The 24087-nt window shown below is 35.7% G+C and overlaps 1 protein-coding gene across 4 annotated transcripts in view; it reads right to left on the bottom strand.

Moving 5' to 3' along the window:
* LOC142334330 (E3 ubiquitin-protein ligase SHPRH) overlaps positions 1-24087 on the bottom strand; it is a 126951-nt gene that overhangs the window by 95045 nt on the left and 7819 nt on the right. For all 4 annotated transcript variants that reach the window (XM_075382282.1, XM_075382283.1, XM_075382280.1 and 1 more), the window contains 3 exons: positions 22382-22691; positions 11244-11344; positions 5664-5840 (listed from right to left, as the gene is read on the bottom strand). In XM_075382282.1, the coding sequence (XP_075238397.1) occupies positions 5664-5840; positions 11244-11344; positions 22382-22595 (492 nt within the window). In that variant the 5' untranslated portion in view covers positions 22596-22691. The remainder of the gene's footprint in view (positions 1-5663; positions 5841-11243; positions 11345-22381; positions 22692-24087) is intronic.

Below are 24087 nucleotides of genomic sequence, written 5' to 3'. Positions count from 1 at the left end.
TGATCAAAAAAAGTATTAACTTCCACTAACAACCAATGTTTAAGTTCTATACAAATGTGAATTCAGGTGGTTTTTGTGATTTTGAGTCAACTATCACAGAACCCACCTTAAACACATTCTGTGGTAGTTTAGTTTACTGTGAGTAACATAATGGTTAATATCAGTACTCACACTGCAAATTCAGCAATTTCTCAAATTTGTATGCGACTGTCCTTGCAAATAATATCATTAATATGAATTTGCAAAGCATCAGATGAAACTTCCACCAGTCTTTTACTACAATGAAAATCAGTTACACTTGTTTTGTCCAATTAAACTATTTGATCCAGTTATACAGTAAAAATGCTTTTAGGGTATATTTAGATGAATTAATAAAAATATTTTTTCTTGGTTTATGGCCTACATGTCTACCTTCACTCATTGATGTAGAAACAGAAAAAAAAAATCTTTCATTTTACTGAATGCTAAGAAAACAGCATATTTTTTTTTACGAAAGATAAAATAAATGCTTCCATGTGCTAATAAATTCCACTCTGGCAAACTAGAGCCAAAAAATTGAGCCTGCTGTTGTGTTAGCAAAATAATTTAATTTATTTATATGGATAAGATGGAGTTCATTGAATATCTGAGGAGTATAAGTGGAATCGCAAGTGTTCTCAGAAAGAGCTACATTTTCATCAGTTTGTGTATCATCACAGACACTAAGTTCTGAAATATTAATATCATTCTATATCAATAGTAGAGTTTTGGTATCATCAAGGCCTTCTCCATGAGAAACTGATCTAAGGGCAGACGGCCCATTCAGAAATTCAATGTTATGATTTTGTTTCTTTGAATATCTCTTAGTATTCATAAGACAAAAGTAGCATTCATAAAATGATTGGTAGGTTCATACCATACCACAGGGGTAGCAAATGTCATAGAGCATGTGTTGCATTTCAGTCATTGAACTAGTCATATTACAACTTATGCAACAAACTTGGAGTGCCAAACTTTTACCCTGATCCTCAATTTTGTAACAAAAATACAAAACAATAAGCATTTTACATCTCTTATTATATAGCTTGTGAATTTTAATAAAAAAATGTTCACAAACATAAAAAATTTATCTGGTGAATGTTTACAAGATTTGCAGTGAAAACCTAACATTTTGAAAGTAAAGTGCACTTAAAAAACAAAGACTAATGAAATGCATAAAGGAAGCAAATGCATAGATAACATTCCATATTCCACTACTACTCTGCAGAGTTGTTAAAACTAATTAGTGAAAAAACTAAATTATTATGGTGGCAATTAATGAATTCAGAATATAAAAATTCTGGGACTTTTTAATGATTATTTTTAAAGTACAAACAAAATGAATAATAAACATATAAACTGTTCTGCAATACAAATACACTAGTGACCGTATTATTTATGCATTAAAATTAATAGCAGAGCTTTTTTATACATAGGAATTATAGACACTAAAATAATCAAAACAATAACTAATGCAGCATAACGTACTTTCACATTTTACTTTTTTCCAGTGCTTGGAACTACCATTTTTTTTAATTCATCTCATATTCATGAAGTCAAAACATGTAATGAACTAGTTGCATCTTTTACTACTCCTGCTGTTAATTCTATAGTTTCTACAAACTATATTTTCTAACTCCTCTCTGTGATGCTTCCTTTACTTCTTCTGAGATTGTAGTGAGTAATAAGAGGCACCCTGATACTCTATTAAAAATCAATGACATTAACCCCGTAACGGTTATTCTAGTGGAAAATTATATTATTATGCTCTTTTGTTTTCTGTAACCTTTGTCATTTTGCCCAATTTTTTTTTATATACTTTTGATCTAAGCAATGAAATATGGCAAAAAACTAATTTAAGGACATATTTTGTACTTTTATTCGGCAATGTAAAAAAATATATAATGAACTTGTATAATGATGACTATAGGATGTGAATAGACACATCTTCTATGTATATTTTTCTCACAATAAAAGCATATACAAAATACACACACGAACTCTTTATACCAAAAACTGCTAATAAATTATTTTTTATGAAAATAGTTCATAATTATTAATGAATTTAGGTAATCAGAATTGAAGGTCATACATCAACAACAAACATTCACATTTGCCAATTCACAAAGCTGTTACTATATTTCAATTTAAAACTAGTTATAAAGAATTATTTTTTTATAATGAATTTTAATATATTTGAAATATGAAAATGCTTTAAGAAATATATTTTATATTCCTTCTTAGAAATTTCTAATCAAATACATAGATAACATTCCATATTCCACCACTAATCTGCAGAGTTACCGAATATAAATTAGTGAAAATACTATATCATGGTAGAGGATGGCAATTAATGAATTCAGCAGAAAGACCAACATAACAGTCATAGCAATATCACAATTCCTTTCTTATGTTGTCTGCATTGCAAACACATCTTCTTCTTATTGCAGCCTTTTTTTCTGTAGCTGGAATATATGATGGGAAATGTCATTCAAGGAGTCTGAAAGGATCATATTCTACAGAAGAGTCTACCTTTTTTAGGAATGACTTTATGATAAATATCAACAATTTACTCAATAAGGGCTTCTCTGGATTGAAGAGGAGTGTACTTGCCACCACTTTTCTTATGTAAAACATAACCATTGAATATAGTGATATTGATGTATCAGCCAGTTATCCATTATTGCTATGAGATATCATGTGATGTCTCAGTTTCACAACCCAATAATGCTATGAGATAACCAAATTATGTCTCAGTGTAATGTCACACTGAACATGCAATATTACTGTTTTTAAAATTTTTTTACATCAAATCACATATTATTTTAAAGATAAAATTCTTTATATTTTTATGTTATATGTAGCCCCAAGTTTTTCTTTAAATTTTATATTAAAGAATGTTTTTTTTTAAATCCCCAAATAAAAGCAAAATAAACATAACTGAAAACTATTGTAATAAAATGTGAATTAATTTTAGTTGTTTACTGACAAAGTTTAGTTTAGATTTTAATAACAAGTACTTTTTAAAATATTAAATTTAAATTTTGCTTTAAAGATTTCAATTCAAAATATAATTATTAATAAAATGTGATTTTATTACAGATAGAGTAACTTTTTTTAATTTATATTAAAAAAAATGTATAACAATTAATAAAAATAGTATTCAAACAATTCTGGAGTTGTAAATTTAAAAATAAATACAATCAGTTGTTAGTAAGTAAAAGATATTATAATTCAATTAAATTATGTTAAGCATTCTGAGACATCAACTGGGGGTCTCATTATCCACGGTTGCTATGAGACACAAATTAATGTCTCAAATTTATTTTTGAATATTTCAAAAAGTAAAGCTCTACTACAAAGTGAAATTGATATCAAAAATTAGAAATAAGATAACAAAACCTTTATTGAAATTGAAAAAAAAAATGGCAGTTCTGGTGGATATTTTTAGCAAAATAAGTATGGCAACCTTGGAAATGGCATTTTTCAGTGTAGCAGTCAAACTGTTAAAAGGTGGCGGAATTGCTTTTTATACCACACTTTGTCTTTTTCCTTTGGGTGAATGAAATGCTGAGCGCATAACCACCTAATCAACTCCACCCATAAAAATATTATAATCATTGTCAACATGTAAAACCATTGCTTCTTTCCTTTCCATACTATTTCTACAAAATCTAACTTGAGTTTAGCTGTCAAACAGAAGACATCTTGTTTATCTTGCCACTTCAACATCATTTCACCCTCCTTATCACACACCGCATGAATATCATTTTTAATTTTTTTTACAGTATATCTTTTGGAATTCCATGCCTGTATTTTTTTTTATAGTATCAACTAAGTTAGTATTTCATTCACTCAAAGCCAGAGCAAGTTCAGGGCTGCAATAATAATTGCTTTACCTAATAAATACTAGATAAATACAGTAACCTTTGTCTAACAGGTTACTAGTTTTGAAAAGTCATAGCAATATTGTGATGTAACCATGATTTGGTTTTTTTTAACAATTTCTGTCTACACCTACATAAACTATCAAGTTATAATATAGCCAGTTTCTGACTCTGAAATAGGATGTCTTGATGTCAAAGTGTGCCCTTTTTATTCTAATAAACTGAATCACGCTTAGACTACCACCTTTCCATAGCAGTAAACTTTTATCAACTAAATTTTTTCCAGGTGTATTTACTTCTCTGAATCTGTTAACAAGGTAGTCATCAATAATTGGCTTTATTTTTTGGAGATGGATTAAATTATTATCAGTAAAACGGAGGAAAGGAAACACGACAAAAGTTTGACTTTTATAGGATAAAATTTTCCCAAATCCAGAAGTAGTAAAAAGAGGCTTGTTTGTAAAATAACTTTCAATTTATGGCTTCCAAATAATTCCTGATAGCATATATACAGCTAGAAACTAAAGCATCTCATCTTTATCAGTCGGTTTCCAGATGTGAAACCTCAAAATCTGTTTTAGTATTTTATTTTTTAAGAAATTTTCAGCATAAAGATTAGTCTGCTTCACTAGAATATCAACTATCAGTAATAAATAATCTGAATAAAGAAAATACACTGTTAGGGTCATCAATAGGGAAGTTTATTCCTGTAGTACCAGTAAATACTTGAGGGCTGCAAAGCTTTGTGCTAACATTATAAGTAAGCCATTCTAACCCCAATGTTTATCTTTTTTAATAACGGATATTCGAGGTCTTTTTATCGATCTGAACAGGAGACTGTAAATCCTGTTCCTCATCATCAGTAATATCCCCGAGAAAATTACAAACACTATCTGAATCGCTGACAGCTAAATTAAAAGTTCAATTATATCACTATCATTTACACATGATGAACAGGTCATGTTGTACTAATAAATATCACTTAAAATACCTAATTGTCGTATCAATAATATTGTAAAACACTAGTAAGTAACTCAAATAATAACACAAAGACTGTTTACTCGTATAAAAAATTATTAAAGTTAGGTTGTAGTAAACAACTCTGCTATTTGTTATTTATTTATTTATGATCACATGCAGACACAAATGGTTGGAAATAAAAAATATGACTGAAAATTACATGAAAATAATAGTAAAATTATGAAAACTATAAAAGAAAACAATAAATAACATAAAGAAATAATACAACTAACATGAACATAACTTAGAATATAAAGAAATGAACAAAATAACAAAAACAAATGCATAATAACACCTGTACAGAATGATACAAAAGAAAACATAAAGAATAGAGAATCAAAATCCTAATAGCACTTTATTTGAGTAAAAATGGATCTAGACTCACACACATTGCAGTAACTCATCAAAATCCAGAATAAAACAGGTCAACCTATAGTACTGAATTATTTCATCAATGGCGCTTTTCAGTAAAAAAGTGGACAATAAATTATTTTGTCAAGGGTAATTTTTATCAAGGTAGTTAATGACAAATCTTGTCAAAAAGCAGTAAGTGGTAAACTTAAGACTGAATAGATAAAATTCTTACAAAACATATTTCTCTACTACCTGTCACGTAATAGTAATTTCCTCCACTTAATTTTGTTATTCTGGTTATTGTTATTAAATACTGAATTATCAAAAACCACAAAACCTAATTTACCAATAAACTAATTAAGATGTAATTGTATACGTGCATACCTGTGAATTTTTTATTGGTGTTGTTGCCTCAATATAGTTATGGTCCTTGGATATATCTACTTTCTGTATATCACCAAGTTTATTTTTAGTGTTTTCATCAGCAATTAATAAACACTCATAAGCCTTTGCTAGATGAGATACTTTTTCAACCCATGAAAATCTTAAATGTTCTAAATTCTAAAAAAAAAAAAAATAATAACATTACTTTTTAGTCATATAAACTACAGAACTACATCAAGATGATAAACTAAGAATTATTAACCACAAAAATAAAAACTGAAAGGAATTTTTGTATGTAAAAATATGACTACAAGAAAGATGTACATTATTATAGCATTCATCACAAAAGAAAAAACTTGTCTTCCAAGTTATATTATATTACAAACCAACTGATGGAAAAATTGAGTTCAAACCACATTAAACCTTGTTTTAATGTTATGGATAACTGTGCATAAAACACTCTATTTTTCATGTTTTCATAGCAATGCAATTTTAATACATTAATAGACTATATAAAAAAAAATTAACATAAATAATTTAATATTGGTTTTAATAGTGATTTTTTTTTTCTTTTTTAATATTTCTAATGTTTTTTATAAGGTGTCCTTCACAAAAATACTATTATTATGGCTCTTAATAAAGACCACTGTATGGTTGTCAGGATGAGGCTGGTCCCCTGCATCATCTCTACTTCCATTCTCTTCTGCAAAACTTTTGAAATTTTAATAACTCCCATTTCCCTTTAGATCTTCTATAATTTTTAGTTTATTCCAGTCTCTTTTTTTGCACTTTCTTCAAACACTATTTTAATCAATCCTTCTCCTTCCATGATATGTCCTAGCTAGTTACCTTTCCTATTTTGAACTGTTCTAAGTTTCTATTCCCATTCACTACCCTTTTAATTTTTCACTTTGTCTCTAGATTTAATCCTCACTGATCTCTTACAAGATCAAACTTGAAATGTCTTCAGCCTTGTCTTTCCCCTTTTTTATTGTTCATGTTTAATACACATAGAGAACCACACTTCAAACATAATACTTCCAAAATGCTTCTTCATATGTATATATATAAAATTCTATGTATACTTATAAAACAAGTCCTGCACGACTCATAACCATTCTTCTGTAGCCAGCAAAAGCTACAGAAATATCAATTGATAAAAATTTTGTGTACACGTTCTTATGATGAAAGTGCACCATAAGAAAGGATTTTTTTGAAATTCAGAGTTTAAAGAGTTAAAATACAGCAATATTCAATTTTACTAATTTTTTAATTTCTCTGTAACAAATGAAGATATCAACTTGATTTTTTGAATGTATAATCTTCATGGGAATATCTAAAAACCAATTTTAGATTTCTCAAAATTCAATCTTCAAAGAGGTGAAGAAAGGTAAAAAATTTGAACAATGATTGCAAATTTTCCCCATTTCTGACAACACTAAATGAGACATTCACTTTATTTTGGCTTACAAATATTCTTCTGATAAATAACTAAAAACCATTTTATTTTAATTATTTTTTAAGTGGTGACAATGTACAGAGTGGCTCAACCATCACAACACACAACCACTGCCTGCCACTGTTATTGTATATGTAATGTGACTAGCTGCACCTGCCTCTGGTTACTTAACTAAAAAACATAAAATAAAATAACTTTTTTAAAAATAAGAAACGAAGTATGGTCACTCCTAGTGGTGTTTGTAAGGTAAGTTAAGAATCAGGTAAAATACTCTTTTAGCCGTATGAACGATAATAACCAGCTACATCTATTATTTTTAAGATGGAGGAAGATTATTTTGAAATCTGCATTCTTCAGACCCTCAAAGTTTGAATTCCTATACTGACCAAACTATTTCACTGAAGAAATTACAATATACTGATAGTTATTCTAAACTGAACAGAATTTAATTTTTATTTATCATTATTATTCTCACAAACATGAGTTTAATGAGCACTGAAAAGTCCAGGGAGCAGAGCCCCCTGCCTGGATGGGAAGTCCAGCCTAGCTGGCTAGTAAGACCGGCTAGACTTACTGTATAATGGCTGTTTCTTATTAAATTCTTCTTCAGTCATTCCTTAAGTGTATTATTTAGTTTTTACTTTTGCTTTCTTTAATTAACCTGCAATTTAAATACCTCCACTATTTTATTTGTTCCATTCTTAGTAGTTTTGTGTAGAAATACATTGGCTTATTCTTTCATACCTTCATTACTATTGTTTTCCTAATGTTCATTTCATGGCATATTCTGTCATAGTGTCATTTAATTTTGAAATTAACAGTTGGTATCCTGTGCTACATCTCTTAAAAAACCCCACCTCACCTGCAGACCTTATAAAATTTATTTCCTTATTTCCTACACTGATCTATTCATTTCCTAGAGCATTTTTTATCACATCTTTATAACACAAATAGAACAAGATTTGAAGAAAGCAACACCCTATTTAGTGCACGAGTGCTGCTCAAAATAAATAATCACAAATGATAAAATTAACAATTTTTTAAATCCACAAAGTGTTTTGAAGAAACATATCTACTGCCGAGCCCTCTGGCAGTTTATAATCGTAAAACTACTCAAAACCTGTTCTAACATGATACCTATGTAATGCAATGAGGCGATACCTACGCAATGCAAAAAACTGCATCAAAATCAGTCCAGTAACCGAAAATGGTAACACACACAACCTCTTACCCCAATGCATACAGTCTCCGTTCCACTGTGGGTAACAATTATAATAAATTAATAGGCAATTTTCATTTTTTTTAGGTTTTTTAATTAAATATTTCAATCATGAGTGGTGATGAAGGATCCCGTGAAAGTACTCATGATAAAATTAAGGTAAGATATGTCTTCTCTTAATATTATGTAAAATATCCTGATACATAATAATATATTTAATAATGGAATATATATATATATATATATACAGGTTGATTCAAAGAAACGGGAAATTTTGAAAGTTGTGTCGGTAGCCGTGGGTGATTGGTACCACTTGATAAGTGGCGCCAGCCTCTCTAACCTAACCTGCCATTTAGTTATCATGGATCCTTGGAGTGGTGCGCAATGTGCATTTGCTATCAAAGCATTTTACACAAACAATGACAGTGTGCAGGGAGCGCATTGAGAATTTTGCCGTCATTTTAATCTGGGACAGCACGACCGTGTTCCATCATTACATGCAATTAAAACATGGATATCTCATTTTGAGGAAACTGGTTCGGCAATGGAAAAGAAACCTCCAGGCTGTGAGCGAACCGTCTGCACACCACAGAATGTTCAAGCTTTACAAGATGCTGTCACACGAAGTCCACATCGGTCAATCCGTTGTCTCAGCATCTTTACAATTGCATAGTTCAAGTGTTCGAAGAATGTTAGTGAACGACTTGCAATTCCATCCATACAAGTTGCAGATCGTCCAGGAACTGAAACCAAACGATGCAGTTGTGCGAGCACAATTCTGTAATGTAATGCTTAAGAAGATAAATGATAACGAAAAGTTTGTTCACGAACTGTGGATGTCAGACGAAGCGCATTTCCACCTCAGTGGATTTGTTAACAAGCAAAATTTCAGATACTGGGCACAAGAAAATCCTACGCAGCTACACCAGCGTCCGTTGCACAGCCTGAAAGTGACCGTGTGGTGTGCTGTGTCATCTTACGGTGTTATAGGCCTTTATTTTTTTGAGGATGACAACGGTCTTGCGATTATAGTGACGTCGGCTCGTTACATAGCCGTGCTTGAAACCTTTGTTGTGGAACAACAAAAGAGATTTCCACCAATTCTTAACACAGCCTTGTTTCAACAAGCCGGAGCAACGTCACATACTGCACGAGTATCGATGGCAGCTGTACGCCGATTGTTTGGACAACGTGTCATTTCACGAAATGGTGACATTAGATGACCTCCCAGATCGCCTAATCTCTCAGCTTGCAATTACTTTTTGTGAGGTCACCTTAAAAGCAAAGTGTTCCACAGTAGACCTGCTTCAACGGAAGAACTGAAGGCAAAGATCCGAGAAGCAATTGCGGAAATTCCAGTTGAGATGTTACGTCAAACCATGAACAATTTAACAAAGAAACTTCGTGAGTGTTTACGTAGAAGAGGAGGTCACCTGCAAGATGTCATCTTTAAAAAATAAACTAAAATGTATGTATCCTAAAATTGCAACATTTGTACAATTACATAAATAAAATTCATTTTCTAAAAAAAAACTTTCATTAACGTTATTTAATTTTTTTAATTTCCCGTTTCTTTGAATCATCCTGTATTTCATATAATAATAATAATATATAATGGAATTTATATATATTTCCATTTGCTCCAGTTTTCCACCTAGTCTTCTGGTCAGAATGCTCAGTAAAAGTTTTGCTGAATGCAAACTATTTAGTAATTCAACTAATTTACTACACTGCTTTTTGGAGATTGGAATAACAATTATTTTTTAAGATATTAGTCTGCCCTCATTCCACTATTATAGATCAAATTACACAATTTCACCAATTCCTGCAATACTTCATTAAGACACATATCACTTTAATCAGCAGTTCATCTATCGCTACAGCATACTCTCATTAATCACAAAAGGTATAGTTAACCCCACATCATGAGGTCCGTGCTCTTTGTTGAATTCGAGCCTTAGTTCTGGTTATGTTTTAGCTGTTCAACATGCTATAGTTACACCAATGAAACAAATAATTGTATTTAACAAAGAAGGCTACGTTTTACAAGGCATATTAAAAGCAATGGAGTAAAAAATATATAATCACACAAATGACACCACCTGGGAAGAGCTCACTCTTCCCTTTCCACTATGTTAATGTAAGTATATTAACATGACTGATAGGGATAATATTAACAGTTTTAATGTAACAAATAGTCAAGAATAAAAGCTCTGTTGGGCACGAAAATCTTCCAAATTATACAGAGATGTCACCTAGATAGTGTGATATTTTATTCCAAAGATCTGCTGTTTAAACATATTAAATTTGAATAGTTTTACTGTTACTTTATTTCATCAGCCAAAATTTCATTCTTCCAGTTTGATACTATGTTTATTTCCACTGATGGTTCTGCAACAACCAGATTAGCATCTTAAAGATTCTTAGAGAATAGCTTCAATGAAAACTGCAGAATGAAAATTAAAGATAAAATTACAAAGGCAATGTTTAATAGGTAAGTTACTATAAATCAATTAAGATAATGCTGGCTGTAGTTCCAAAAAAAAAATATTACCTATCGATCAAATCTGTGTCAAATTTTATAATTATCTGTTGGCAGCATCTGGTTTGACAACTCTTGATCCATAACATCACTTTCAATACTGGTTTTATTAATACCATTATATAAACAGTATTGATGATGGAAGGATTACTGAAAAGAATGTTACTTGTCAATTATCAGAATAGATTGATTTTATTTTTTCACAGCTAACACAAATTTTTCATAGAATTTTTAAAAATACATAAATAATCAATCAACAAGCGATAATATAAGATACATAAGCCTGAATAAGTTAGAGTATTATGGCTTGCCTTCTTATTCATTATGTAAGTTTAAAAATATAGATAGATATATACTTACTGTAAGAGGATTTGCTAATATACATGCCAACACCTCAACTGTTTTTCCTAATCCCATTTCATCTGCAAGAATTCCTCCTTTTGGTAGTTCAACATCTACATCTAAATTGAAATAAAATGGAATACCAATCAGGTATGAAGTAGTCATTTTACAAACCAATAAAGCAAAATAATGTTGCAAAAATCAACAAACAAAAAAAATAATTTACAAAAAGATAGCTGATTAAAGAATTATATAAATTTATTTTAAACCCTTGTTTTACTAACCAAGCAGATTCAAATCAATTATGGCTACTTGTGTAACATATGCAAATGTGGTGAAAGTAGAATCAGCTACACTAAGTAGAACAATGCTATACTTGACTGGATAATAATATAGTATAGACTAGTGTATGCAAGGATGCCTATTGTGACCATAGAGTCTCAGCCTCTTCATCTGTCTCTTCATTTCAATTTGACTCTCTCCTTCAATTTCTTTTATCACCCCAACAATTTAATTTTTCTTCACTTTACAGACTAAAAATATCCCAACTTTTTATATTATGTCATTAACATTAATTTTGTTTTTACATTATATCATCTCATTAAATTAAAAACTATATGTAATAATTTTTTTATTACTACAGCAAATTGTGGCAATTTTTGTCTGTTAACCTTCCTGTTCCATTAGCAATGAACAGGCAAATTCCCTGCACCAATTTAAATACATAATGTTAGAAACAGATTAAAATAATTTATTAATAAAACTATTATTAAGTATTGTAATCAATTTATTAAATCTAATTATTATTATTAGCTTCTGTTTGTTACATCATTTTAATGTTGAGGGAGTAAAATGATATTCATGCCAAGGCATACGCTTGAGTTTCATGGAGTCGGGGCTTTGTTGCCTATTTTCAGAAATTTGTCAGATACAACTTTGTATTCAACCAATTTTTAATAACAATGCAAAGTTGTTGCAATTTATCATTTTTTATCAGCAATAATGAAGCAAGTAAGAATCAGAAGATTATAAGTTATTTTCTTACTAATAAACAAGGAATACAAGATATTAATATTTTAACTGATACAGCAAAATAATATGGCAAACATTGAATTTCAAAATTAAAACCCCAGTAAAGCCTCTGAGGCTAAGCACCTGCAAAAGTCGCAATCAAAAATTCCAAGCCATGCCGGCGACAAAAAGCCAGGTTGGGCCAACACCAGGGTATGCCACGACCGACTTATTATTGCAAGTGGCCCTGAGGGATGTTTTGCCCTAATTTTGGCAGCCTTGCCCCGCCTGCTACAGGCAAAATTCTTGAAATAATTCCTTCAGTGACTGGTAGAAAGCCTGATGGGGGTTACTATCCCAGTATGACTAGGCTGACTCAGTGAACATGACTAGACTGACTAGGCAGTGGAACGCCCACACAAAATGGATGAATTGTGCCGTCTTGCCAAAGACCTGTAAGTCGACATGATACTGCTAGCAGAAACACATCTAAAGCCGGTTAAATCACTGACCCTTCAGAATTATTTTATATATAGCACCGGCAACATAGTGCCACATGGATATCCCACCAGCAGAGAAACCACAATTCTGGTCTACAGTTAATTTACGCACACATGGGTTGTTGTCCAAATCGTCACAATGGAACAGACCTGTGTACATGTGCAGCATCTGGGTATGATATACCGACTGATTCGGCGTACAATAGGCCGAACTTAGTGGTACCTGGTGCTGATTCAGATGTTGTGCTGGAGAATTGGGATGGAATGGATGATCTCAATTACAAGTATATGTCTTGGAATAGCAATATAATAAAATGTCAATGGCAAGTTGCTAAATGAGCGAATGCGAGCACATGGGATAATCATCGAAGGCCTCCAAACACCCACCTTTATCAACACAAGTGGTCGGTCGAGACCAGATGTACTCAACATCACAATCCTAAGGGCAGTATCAATACCATACATGATTGAGACAATTGAGGATCTCAGCTCAATCATTCACTGGTTCTGCTGAAACTAGGCCTGGTAGGGGTCGAACAAGAGCCTCCTCCTATATCCAGAAGGTCATTGAACTGGAGGAGATTCTAAAAAATGCTCCAGTGTGATTATAGGACAGCGGTTTCAGAACTCCTGAATATACTGGAGGAAATCTACAAGGTCGACCATGTTACATCATCAATAAACCATGCTTTAAGATATACCATTACAGAAAAGGCCACCTGCCTGCTTCATAACAATCTCCCGCCTTACATCTCTGATGCAATATTGGAGAAGCGTGGACTGAGGAGATATCACCTCAACCTGGTCCCTGACAATAACAAAATTCTGTAACCAGACGGCCAGGGTGAAGCTTCTGCTGACAAAGCATCACAACGAATCGTGGTACAATTGCCTCGTCTCAACTTCATATGATGTTCCTTCGGTGTTCAGGTTGAATAGAAGGATACACAAAGGAAAGAAGCCCTGCCATCCCATACAAGAACAGAGAGGTCTTTAGCCTTCTCTGAGCCTGACCGGGTGGAGGTTTTCACAGATGCACTGGAGAAACAATTAAACCTGAACTTCCCCCTTAGTCCAGATGTCAAAATGCAAATCAAGGTAGAGGCTTTCCTCGTGGATTATTTCACTCGGGTGGAGCATTCCCCCCCACAAGACAGACTGTGTTACTGAAGAGGTGACCACGGCTATTAAGGCCACAAGCCCTGATAAGGCCCTGGGAAGAGTCGGGATAAAAGCCCAAGCATAACGGAATATGCCTCCAACTATCATAGCAACCATTGTCACCTTATTTAGGATCATTCTGTATGTAGGATACTTTCCATTTTGCTGGAGAATGGAAAAGGTTGTATGCTTACTGAACACAGGGAAAAGTTAACTCTTCCTCTGAAATTACACACCAATTTTGCTGTTGTCAAAGCTGTTCAAGAGGGTATTTCTCAAATGACTCCAACGGTGCCTGGGACCGGTTATGTGACCTGAACAATACGGGTTTCAAGAAGGAACATTTGACGACCCTTCAACTGGAACGGTCTTGACAGCAGTCTGAATTGAAAAGTGGTGACCGTAGTCATTTTCCTAGATGTGGCCAAAATCTTCAATAAAGTTTAGCATGATGACCTGCTGTACAAACTAGCTCAGATGACGGTCCCTGGCTGCAAAGTCAAAATGTTTGTCTTTTCTACTTTTTCATTCAGCTTACTCGTGGGGGGATCTGTGTCCTCCAACCGAGGAAAAACCATTGAAGTTTCCAAGGGAGTCATGCTCTTGCTCTTTCTCTATACGGCATACACAAATGATTTACCATGTTCGAAGGGGGTCAATGCGAACCTCTATGCAGACGACACAGCGTTTTAGTATACATACCAAAACATGGATTGCGTGGTAGAGACTTCAATGGCAGCTGTATTTAGTGGAGCCGTAACTGATAAGGTGGAAGTGAATCAGAGTCAACGGAGAGAAATCTATGGCCTTGTTATTCACCTGCAAGCAGCATGCTCCAGCCAGGTAATTGGATATATCTAGGGAGAAAAGTACCTGGGAGCAGCCCTGAATAAACGACTTACCTTAGGGGAAAATGTAAAGCATGTGACCCAGATGGTAAAAGTCGCCAAGGCCTCCTTATATCCAGTGCAAAACCGCGTAAGTCCCATTCCACTGGAGAATAAAGTACTCACATATCGACCATATGTCAATACTGATTTATGCCTACTGCCTACCTGGGATGGGGAGAATTGTTATGCTCCATAACCAAAAAAAAGCTGGTGGTCGACTTAAAGGTCGCATTGCGGATGATTTTTGGAGCACCATGGTTCATCAGAAATGGAACACTAAGCTATGATGCTAGTATAAAGACTATGTCGTGAGTGGTTGTGGTACAAGCGCATAATCTAGAAGGGCTTCTGTGTTTGAGCACCGGCATCTCAGAGACATCTGCTGAGAGAGTCCTACCCAACAGGGTGTAAGGAAAAGGCCTCAGATTGTCCTCGACAAACGACCGTGATTGGTGTGAAATCGAGCAATGACAAGCCAGGCTCTGGGAGCCTCTCTACAGGGTGATCTGTCCAGTTAATCTCAGAGCCCGCCATGACCCTGAAAAGATTCATATAATATTATTTTGAAAATCTAATGAATTAGTTTTTATATTTTTGCCTTTTTAAATACATAGGAGCATGTGAATAATGTCAGGAAACGACAATAGTTACAGTAGATTTACCGCTGTTTTTTTCGGATGGTTGAATATTAACCTCGAAGTTCACCATGACCTCAAAAAATTTTACTGACCTCAAAGAATATACGATAAAACACTGATAGACATCAATAATTAGGGCATTTTTCTGCAGTGTAGTGGAATACTCCCCGAGGTAAATTGTTGACAGCTAACTTCAAAAAAATTCTTTTCAGGTGGTTTGCAAGAAAATACTGGAAGCCTCAATAATTAAAGTTAGTTTTCCAGACAGTGTATGGGAATACCCCTGAGATGTTTTTTTTTTAAGATAACCACAACATTTATTTGCGGCCACAAAAAATTTATTTCTTACGTTGGACACGAAATACATGAGAAAACACCGGAAGATTTCATAATTAAAGTGAGTTTTTCAGATGGTGTAAAGGATTACACCCGAGGTAAGTCTTTACAATTAGTTAACACCAGATGTCCCGTAGCCTCGAAAATTTTTTTTTTTTTGGGTAGTGCAAGAAAATATGAGGGAAGACACCAAAAGACTTTCACAATTAAGGTGAATTTTTTAGACGGTGTGCCAGAATACCCCCACAGGTAAGTCTTAAGATGGTTAACCTCAGTGTTCACTGTGGCTGAAAAAACCTTCTTCTGTCAACATATCACGTCCACCATTCTTTCGTGATAGAGTTGAGTGGGGTTATATCTATTTACCTCCCCCCCCACCAACAGTATTAGAACATATTATTTTTCTTTTTTTCAGGTTTGTTACAAGTGCTGCAGACTGTTTGCAGTGATACAACTGAGAGGAACATCTTTATCGCCCTTATAGTCACCCCAAACCCTTACTAGATGGTCGTGATCTAGAAGTAATGGACTGTTGTTATAATTACTTCTCTACATATAATATAAGGAGATCGCCGCCCCCTCGTGAATGTAAATACTTTGCTATATAGATTGTAAAGCATTCAACATACTTTTCCTACTCCAAGAAGATGAGGAAAACTGATATAAGACAGAGACTAGTGTGGAAGACAAAACCCAGCAATCGCTCAACAAAAGAGAGAGAGAGAGAGGCCTGCACTTTCCTGTGTCCTTGATATTTTGACGTTAGTCTGTAAATTATTTACATCTGGAAATACAGAAATGCAGACTAAAGAAGAAAGAAGAGCCTGTCCCCTAGCACAGGCAGGCATTCAGTGGACGCCATTAAGGGGAATCATGCTGGGAGAAGAAGCACATACATGGCTAGTCTCCTAAGGTTAGCCCGAGTGAATTTTCCAATTTGGTCTTAAGGATCGGAACAGAATCCACAATCAAAACTAAATGTCTAATCAACAAAATAAGAGACCAATAATAAGAGACACAGCAGCAAGGGATTGCTGTGTAGGCTATGTAATTAGGGGATACATAAACCTCCCACTATTCCATTCTCTTCCAAGAGTGATTCTATTGCGCACTACCACCAGCATCCCAACTCTGTAGGGGAAAACACCCATCTTGTGACGTTACTGGTCGCCACACAACTCCCTCTGCTCCGAGCCCTGAGGGGCTTTACTGGAGGTCATCTTTAGACACTCTAACTGATTACACCTCACAGTTATCAGCCAGGCCTCTCACTCAGGATGCCATCAATGTAAATAACTTGGCAGACATTTACATCGGTAAATTACAAATCAGATTTTGCTTTTATACCTCTAACAAACATCTTCACACCCAATCTAGTATGACACCCTCAAACTAACTAACCAAAACCACGGAAGTGCAGACCCCAAGCATAGTCTAATTTAGACAACACCACTTGTGACTGTGAATGCTGCCGAAAACAAACAAGTAGTAAGTCAAATCAGCACAACAATCACATCAGTCAAAATCATGTTTCACGCAACATAGAAATTCAGACCTACACCCAATAAGTTGATCAAATTAGGTGACTTAACAAGAGAAACATAACCCCATTCCAGTTCGCACAGGAGCCGGGGACAAACCCTGCACACCCACCCAGACCATCATGGAGTCTTGTGTAGCATTACCAAGACACAACCAAGGGCTGCCCCGGCAGGATGATGCCACTCCCTCAGCTACATGGGTTACCATACTCCCAGCAGCACAGCCCTACAAACGATAGCAATATAACCGTGGCATGATGCCAATACACCTATCTCCAACCAATCCAATGTCTAGGACTGAACCCTAGCCACCCGGGATCCTACCATGACCAAACACCACGATTAAACTCCCTCTGCGAACCTACACACTGTGAGGGTGTGAAGAAAACTAGCTACTATAGACCACTCCTCACGGATCATCCAATTAATATGGAGATCCAGAAAGGAATGTATTATCTTATGTTCCCTAACTGCTTGTGAACGCTCAACCTCATATCAGAAACAAAAATAGAGGACATGGTCCACTGTATCATCAGTCCCATAATCCAGGGATTGACTCGAATTCAGCAAACAAAATCTAGCCAAATTTGCTCGAAAGGCACCATGCCCGAAGATAAACTGAATGACATACTGACTGGGGGAAACCCACCTAACCACACAAAAATCACACTATAGGAAATATACCATGCGTGTAGCGACCTGTGGTGGATTTGTCCCACATGACCTGTGAAGACACAAGGCTCCAGTGTTCAATCTCTTGCTTTCATTCCAATGTCAATAGGTTATTTACCTTGTAAACATTATGTTCCTTACGTTCAAGCCAAGATATCTGTTGGTTTGACACCAGCTGTAACACAAACTGCCTCCTGCGGGACTGTTCTACAAACCCCAGCAAGAGGAGTCGCTAAGATCGCAGCAAAATATCCATGTAACACCTAGAAGCTAAACGGTGAGTCTAGACAGGTGCAGTGTTATAGCATAATAGCCTCACTGACACCTTTATAAAGGATACACATGATACAATAGTTCAACCCTATATCAGGATGAATAACTCTACAAATTCCGTAAAAAGCATAAACAGCCTTTTTAGCTACATATTATAGATGTTCCTTGAACCAAAAATTCTCAGGATAACACCCACATGCTTTTGAGCCATAACATACCAAATGGGGAGACCACCTATCAGAACTTGAACTCACCAGGAGGCAGCCAATCGGCCTCTCAGCAACATCATCATATGGACTGAAAATCATTTTATGTTAGATACTCCATAACCAGAGTGTCTCACAAGCACGAGCAGCCCTGAATTCTACCTTATTTCGTGAATCCCCTTCAATTAGTAGCAGCGCATCATCAGCATAAGCAATGACACAACCACTCAGTAATTTCAAACACAACATGGAATCAAATTCTATAATCCAAAGGTGACTAAGAACACTACCCTGAGGGTATCCTTTAGTCAGGGTCTTACACACCTCCAAGCTGCCATCACGTAGGGAAATAGTCGAATGATTGAAATAACGTGAGAGCATTTCTAATTCATTCCATATACATTTACCTTCTGCATCTGAAACAGAGCAGAGGGCCACCATAAGTTATTAAATGCCCCAGGATATGTCCAGAAAAATTTTTCTGGTTATGTCCAGAAAAATTCCTAGTACATATTAACATGAACTAGAGCATGCTATATTCATCACCTTTAGTATGGCATCCTCAGTGGTCTTGCCTAGCCAGAAACCATACTGGTTTTCCACTTGCAAATGATTGGACGGGGTGACCATGATACCAAGGGCATGGTAGTCCATGCAGCCATGAGGTGTGGCACTGTTTGCTGAGAACGGTCTTTGAATGTGACAAAGTAAATGTCACGCAGAACTCTGAGATGGAGCTGAGTGGAAGTAAGAGGTCTGTCCTCAACTCCCTTGTGGACCAGATTGAAGTCCATTTTTCTTAAATCGGTTATGTAGGCCTGAATTTTGTTGTTACATATAACAAATTTTTGACTGGTGTGAGTGATTTTTGTGTGGTGTGAGAAAAATGAGGAAGTCCAAAGGAAGCCTAAAACGAAGGTGTTGGCTGAGTTATTGGTTTTTACTGATGTAAATGTCTGCCAAGACATTATTGTCGGTGGGATCCCAACTGAGACCTGGCTGGTGACTGTGAGATGTAATCAGTTAGAGTGTCTGAAGATGACCTCCAGTAAAGCCCTTCAGTGCTAGGAATGGAGGGGGTGGTGGTATGGTGATCAGAATCACCACAATATGGGTGTCTTCCACTATGTGGTTGGGATGGCCACCAATGCCAGGCTGTAGTGGAGACCCAATAGCTGCTGAGCGGAAGGTCAGCCTGATTCCAATGGACGAGCCAAAAGGAGTCAAGGTGGCATGTGTTATTGAAGCTATTTGGCAAAAGTGGCATTCAACACGGGGCCAAGATTTTCTGGATGAGAAGACTGGACCTAGCCACACCTCTGCCGACCACATATTGGCTGACAGACAAACATACAAAACACCTCACAATATTGACTGTCTGATTGCGAGCATCCATGCAGCATTTTCATCAATAATAACAACTTTTAGCAGCCTGCCACTTGATCCAGAACTCTTCCTCTCCTGCTTAAAAACTCAACTACAAGAGCAGAGTGCCCAATATCCAATGAGCCGAACAGGTAGGTAGCCAAAGGGAGGCTGATAGGAGATGCTCTGCCCTGGACTAGGCAATACAAAGACCTACAACTTGATTGGCCAGAGTTCACTGACCAATTTTGGCATCAATATAACTGCCCACAGACTACTGCTAAGCTGTGGTCCCAACTTTACAGACGAATGCAAAGAGCTAATGAACTAGTAAAATTTCTCCTATTGCAAAAGAGGAAACTCATTCACAGACTATGTGAATGAGTTTCAAAAACCAGGGCCTTCAATCAACTAGCCTCAGACATCCCTAGAATCACCATCAAAGAAGCAGGAAGACTCACGAAGGCAGTCACAGATTCTACTGACAATTTCAGCATTGGAAGAGCAAGCACATCTTGCCACGGTAACAGATATCAAACACAGATATTGAGATAGATCTGACAATGAATTCTACTTCCTGCAATAGCATGGGGGTGGAGCAAACAGAGCTCCTCTGCAGTGACACAAAAATTCCCACAACACTTCTGCTAGACCTGGGACTTCAGAAAAAAATTATCTTACAACGACTAGCTGAAGCTAGTCGTTAGCAACTTCAACTAGTCGTTAGCTGTGCTGGATTAAGTCATGGTTGTAATCTGGAAACATTACTGTAATCTAGCACAGCTTTTTGCTCCATCTTGGCAGCACAGCTGAGTTTCCATCTTGGCAGGAAAACCACAAAAACGTTTTTTGGCACAATCAAACTGAAACTACAACATCGAAACTGGGCTGGTCAGCTAAGAAACGTTTGGCACCCCTTCAGATGAAGACAAGACTAGAGACTGTGTTGAAGAGGCACCAGGCAGTATTTTGTAGCACTCCATTGCAACCTGACTTGTTTAGCAATACATGAGATCCAATTTTGGGAGAGAAGCCATCTGTTTCGCTTACCGATGTATCGATATAGCCAAGAAAGAAAGTGGATTATAAGAGAACAAGTGGAAGAGTTGCTAAGGCAGGAGGTAATAGAGCCATTGATATCCTCCTATACCTCTCCAGTGGTAGTTGTTACAGACTCTTTACAACATTTTTGTGTAGATTTCCGGCAACTGAATGACATCACTGAAGATATGGATTCACTGATCTATGAAAATGTTGAAGACCTAGGAAGCTCTCACGTCTTCTTGACAACTGACCTTAAAAGTGGCTTTTATCCATTTTTAAGGAAGTGACTGGAGGAATTAGATAAACAGTTTAGCTGATTTAACATTTTTAGTTCGAGATAGCAGCCGATACCAGTTCCAAATCATAATGTTTGGTTTGAAAAATGCACCTAGCACCTTCCAACATCTAATGCAGGATGATCTACTGGCCTCCTCAGCCACTGCTACATGGTGTACCTTGACATCATTGATTACAGCAGTAGCTGGGAGGAGTACTTACACCACCTAGACCTGGTGCTGGAACAACTACTTCAGAAACTCATGTGCTCCTTGGAGAAATGCCAATTTGACCAGAGACAAGTTATCATCATCCTTGGGCCATGAAATCACTCCTACAGGTAATATTCTGCAGCAGCAACATCTACAGGTCCCATCATCGAACGCAAGACTATATATTCCAAGATCCTCACTTAAGCTTCCCACGCTGTTGACTGACCTGCTGCAGGGGAATTACTAGAAATAGTCAGACCCTGCATAGCAAGTCTTCGAAGATATTTGACAAACCCTCAGCTGACCATTGAAATTAACTCAGTTGGACCTAAAGCTTCACACAGTATTGCAAACCAGTGCCAGCCAAGAAAGCCACTTTACCTTAAAGTGGAAGAAAACAGTAGCACATGGGCAACAGGACGTAGCACTAGGGCAGGACCCCCAACCAATGGGTGGGTACATCCCACTCGGTAACCACTCAGCTGTCATACAACACTAACACAACTCTCCAGAAGTCGGTCACCTCGGAGCAGAAGAGACCTGGTGCGCGAAGTCGGCCTGGAGTGAAGTCTGCTAGTGCCAGGAGGCATAGCAGTGAAAACTGAGCTGGAAAAGCACTGCTCGAGGAAAACCATCTCGGCCATGCCTGCGGAAGATGACTGATGCGACACAACACTGCGGGGGGGTTCTGGGGGAACCCAAATGCCGCTGAAGTAAATGCCAAATCAACCACCACCCACCGAGCCGACTCAACTTTGACAGAGACCAGCTTCTGAACCCAACAAATTTTCTCTGAGCTACCTCATCAACACACAAACGACCCTTTTCATGGTCATCACTCTAAATCTCCAAACAACTTTTTTCAGGAGTACCACAAGGTTCTAAGTGGCCAAGTGCCATTGAAGCCACTCTGTGGCAATATATATAAATCATGCACGCATGTGTGTGTGTAAGTGCGAACGTGAGAGTAATATATGCCTTACAACAGGTCTGAGCACGTAAATAAACAGCTTTTGGTTATTAATGCTTACCATCATCAGCAGCAACTCGAACAACCTGATTTGTTTGTTCTCTAAATAACATCCAACGTACAGCCTTTACTTGATAAGGCCTAAGCTTAGGTTTTAAATTTTCATGCTGAACATCAAGCTTAGAAAACTTTTCAGGAAGACGTTCATCTATAGTATGGAACTCTTTAACTCTATTATACAAAGCTTTTTTCAATGACGTACAGCTTTCAGTCATTTCGAGAGATTAATCTAAACAATCTCCTATAGTATAAGTTAAATAGATTACTCATCAATGTCAATCCATTATGTGTCTGAAGTAAATTAAGTACATCTGAAAAAATAATACATTGTTATTATGAAATGGTACAACTATAAATCAGTGTTACAATGAATAAATTATTCCACTTCAAAACACCCCAAGTAAAGACCAAAGTATTCCAAAATAATCACTAAGACTTCACATGCTCCCATCACTGAATAAAGTTTTTAATAGTCATTCAGGTAAAATTATTTGATTTATTTCAGTAGAAATAAATCTAATCATGTTACCAACACTATGAATCCAAAACTCTTACCACTGTTACCTAAAAATTTGTGATAAGAATTATGCAACAGAATACAATAACAGAACTTAAACAATATACACGCCATGGTAACAAAGGGTTTTTAATTTTAAACCTTCTCAAACTCAGGTGGATGCAGTTTTCTCTTGCCATACTCACTAACATATCTGACTGCATCTATATGTTAAAATATATTGAAATTATTTTTAAAAAGTCTCTCTTGGCAAATATGCTTTACATACAGCATTTATAATTTTTTTCTTAAAAGTATTAAATTCATTTTAAAAATATTTACGTTACTTATCAATAAGCAAGGTTTGATTACTTACTACTTAAGATAAAGAGCTATTCCTAGATCTAGTGTTTATTGATATATTACAATTATATTTATACTAAGTATAAATACATTTTTATTATCATGATTTAATAAAAACTGAGCCAAAAAAAGGTAAAACTGAAAACTACTTAATAATCAATAACTAAAAATTATATATTCCTATATACAGGTGGTGCAGAGAAACGAGAAATTTTGAATTTGATGTTGGCAGCCCTATAGGTATACCATAAGTGGGAGAAGGATGTTAAACTGTAAGGCAGTAACAGACATTTAATTGTGATGTAGCAGTGGAAAAGTGTAGAGCATGCGGTTGCTGTAAGGATGCTTTATGACACAGTGACAGTGTGATAGCTGCACAAAGAGTGTTTTGGCAACACTATGAGATCCCACCCAGCAGTCAAATTGCTTTTTCACACGCAATCAAAACTTGGGTTCATAACCTTCAAATGGTTCGACTTTGAAAAAACCAAGTGAGCTTGTATTGTTTGAACACATAACAGAAATCATTGATGCTGTGAGAGCTGTAGTGGTAAGAAGTCCTCGTCATTCTGTGCGAAAAACTGCCTTGGACGTCGGAGCGTGCAAATATTCCCTAACCTGAAATTTCATTGTTACAATATTCAAATTGTCCAAGAACTGAAACGTAACTATTGTATATTCTGTCTACAATTTTGTGAAAAAAATGTTGTATAAAAACAACAAGAATGCTAACTTTATTAAAAATCTTTGGATGTCAGATGAAGCCCATTTTCAAGTGGATACATGAATAAGCAAAAATTCCATTACTAGGAACAAACAAACCCTGCTCAGCTTTACCAGCATCCATT

This window comes from Lycorma delicatula, chromosome 1 (assembly GCF_047948215.1).
Source record: "Lycorma delicatula isolate Av1 chromosome 1, ASM4794821v1, whole genome shotgun sequence".
Lineage (NCBI taxonomy): Eukaryota > Metazoa > Arthropoda > Insecta > Hemiptera > Fulgoridae > Lycorma > Lycorma delicatula.
Note: the sequence above shows the minus strand (reverse complement) of the source record. Positions and strands in the feature narration are given on the sequence as shown.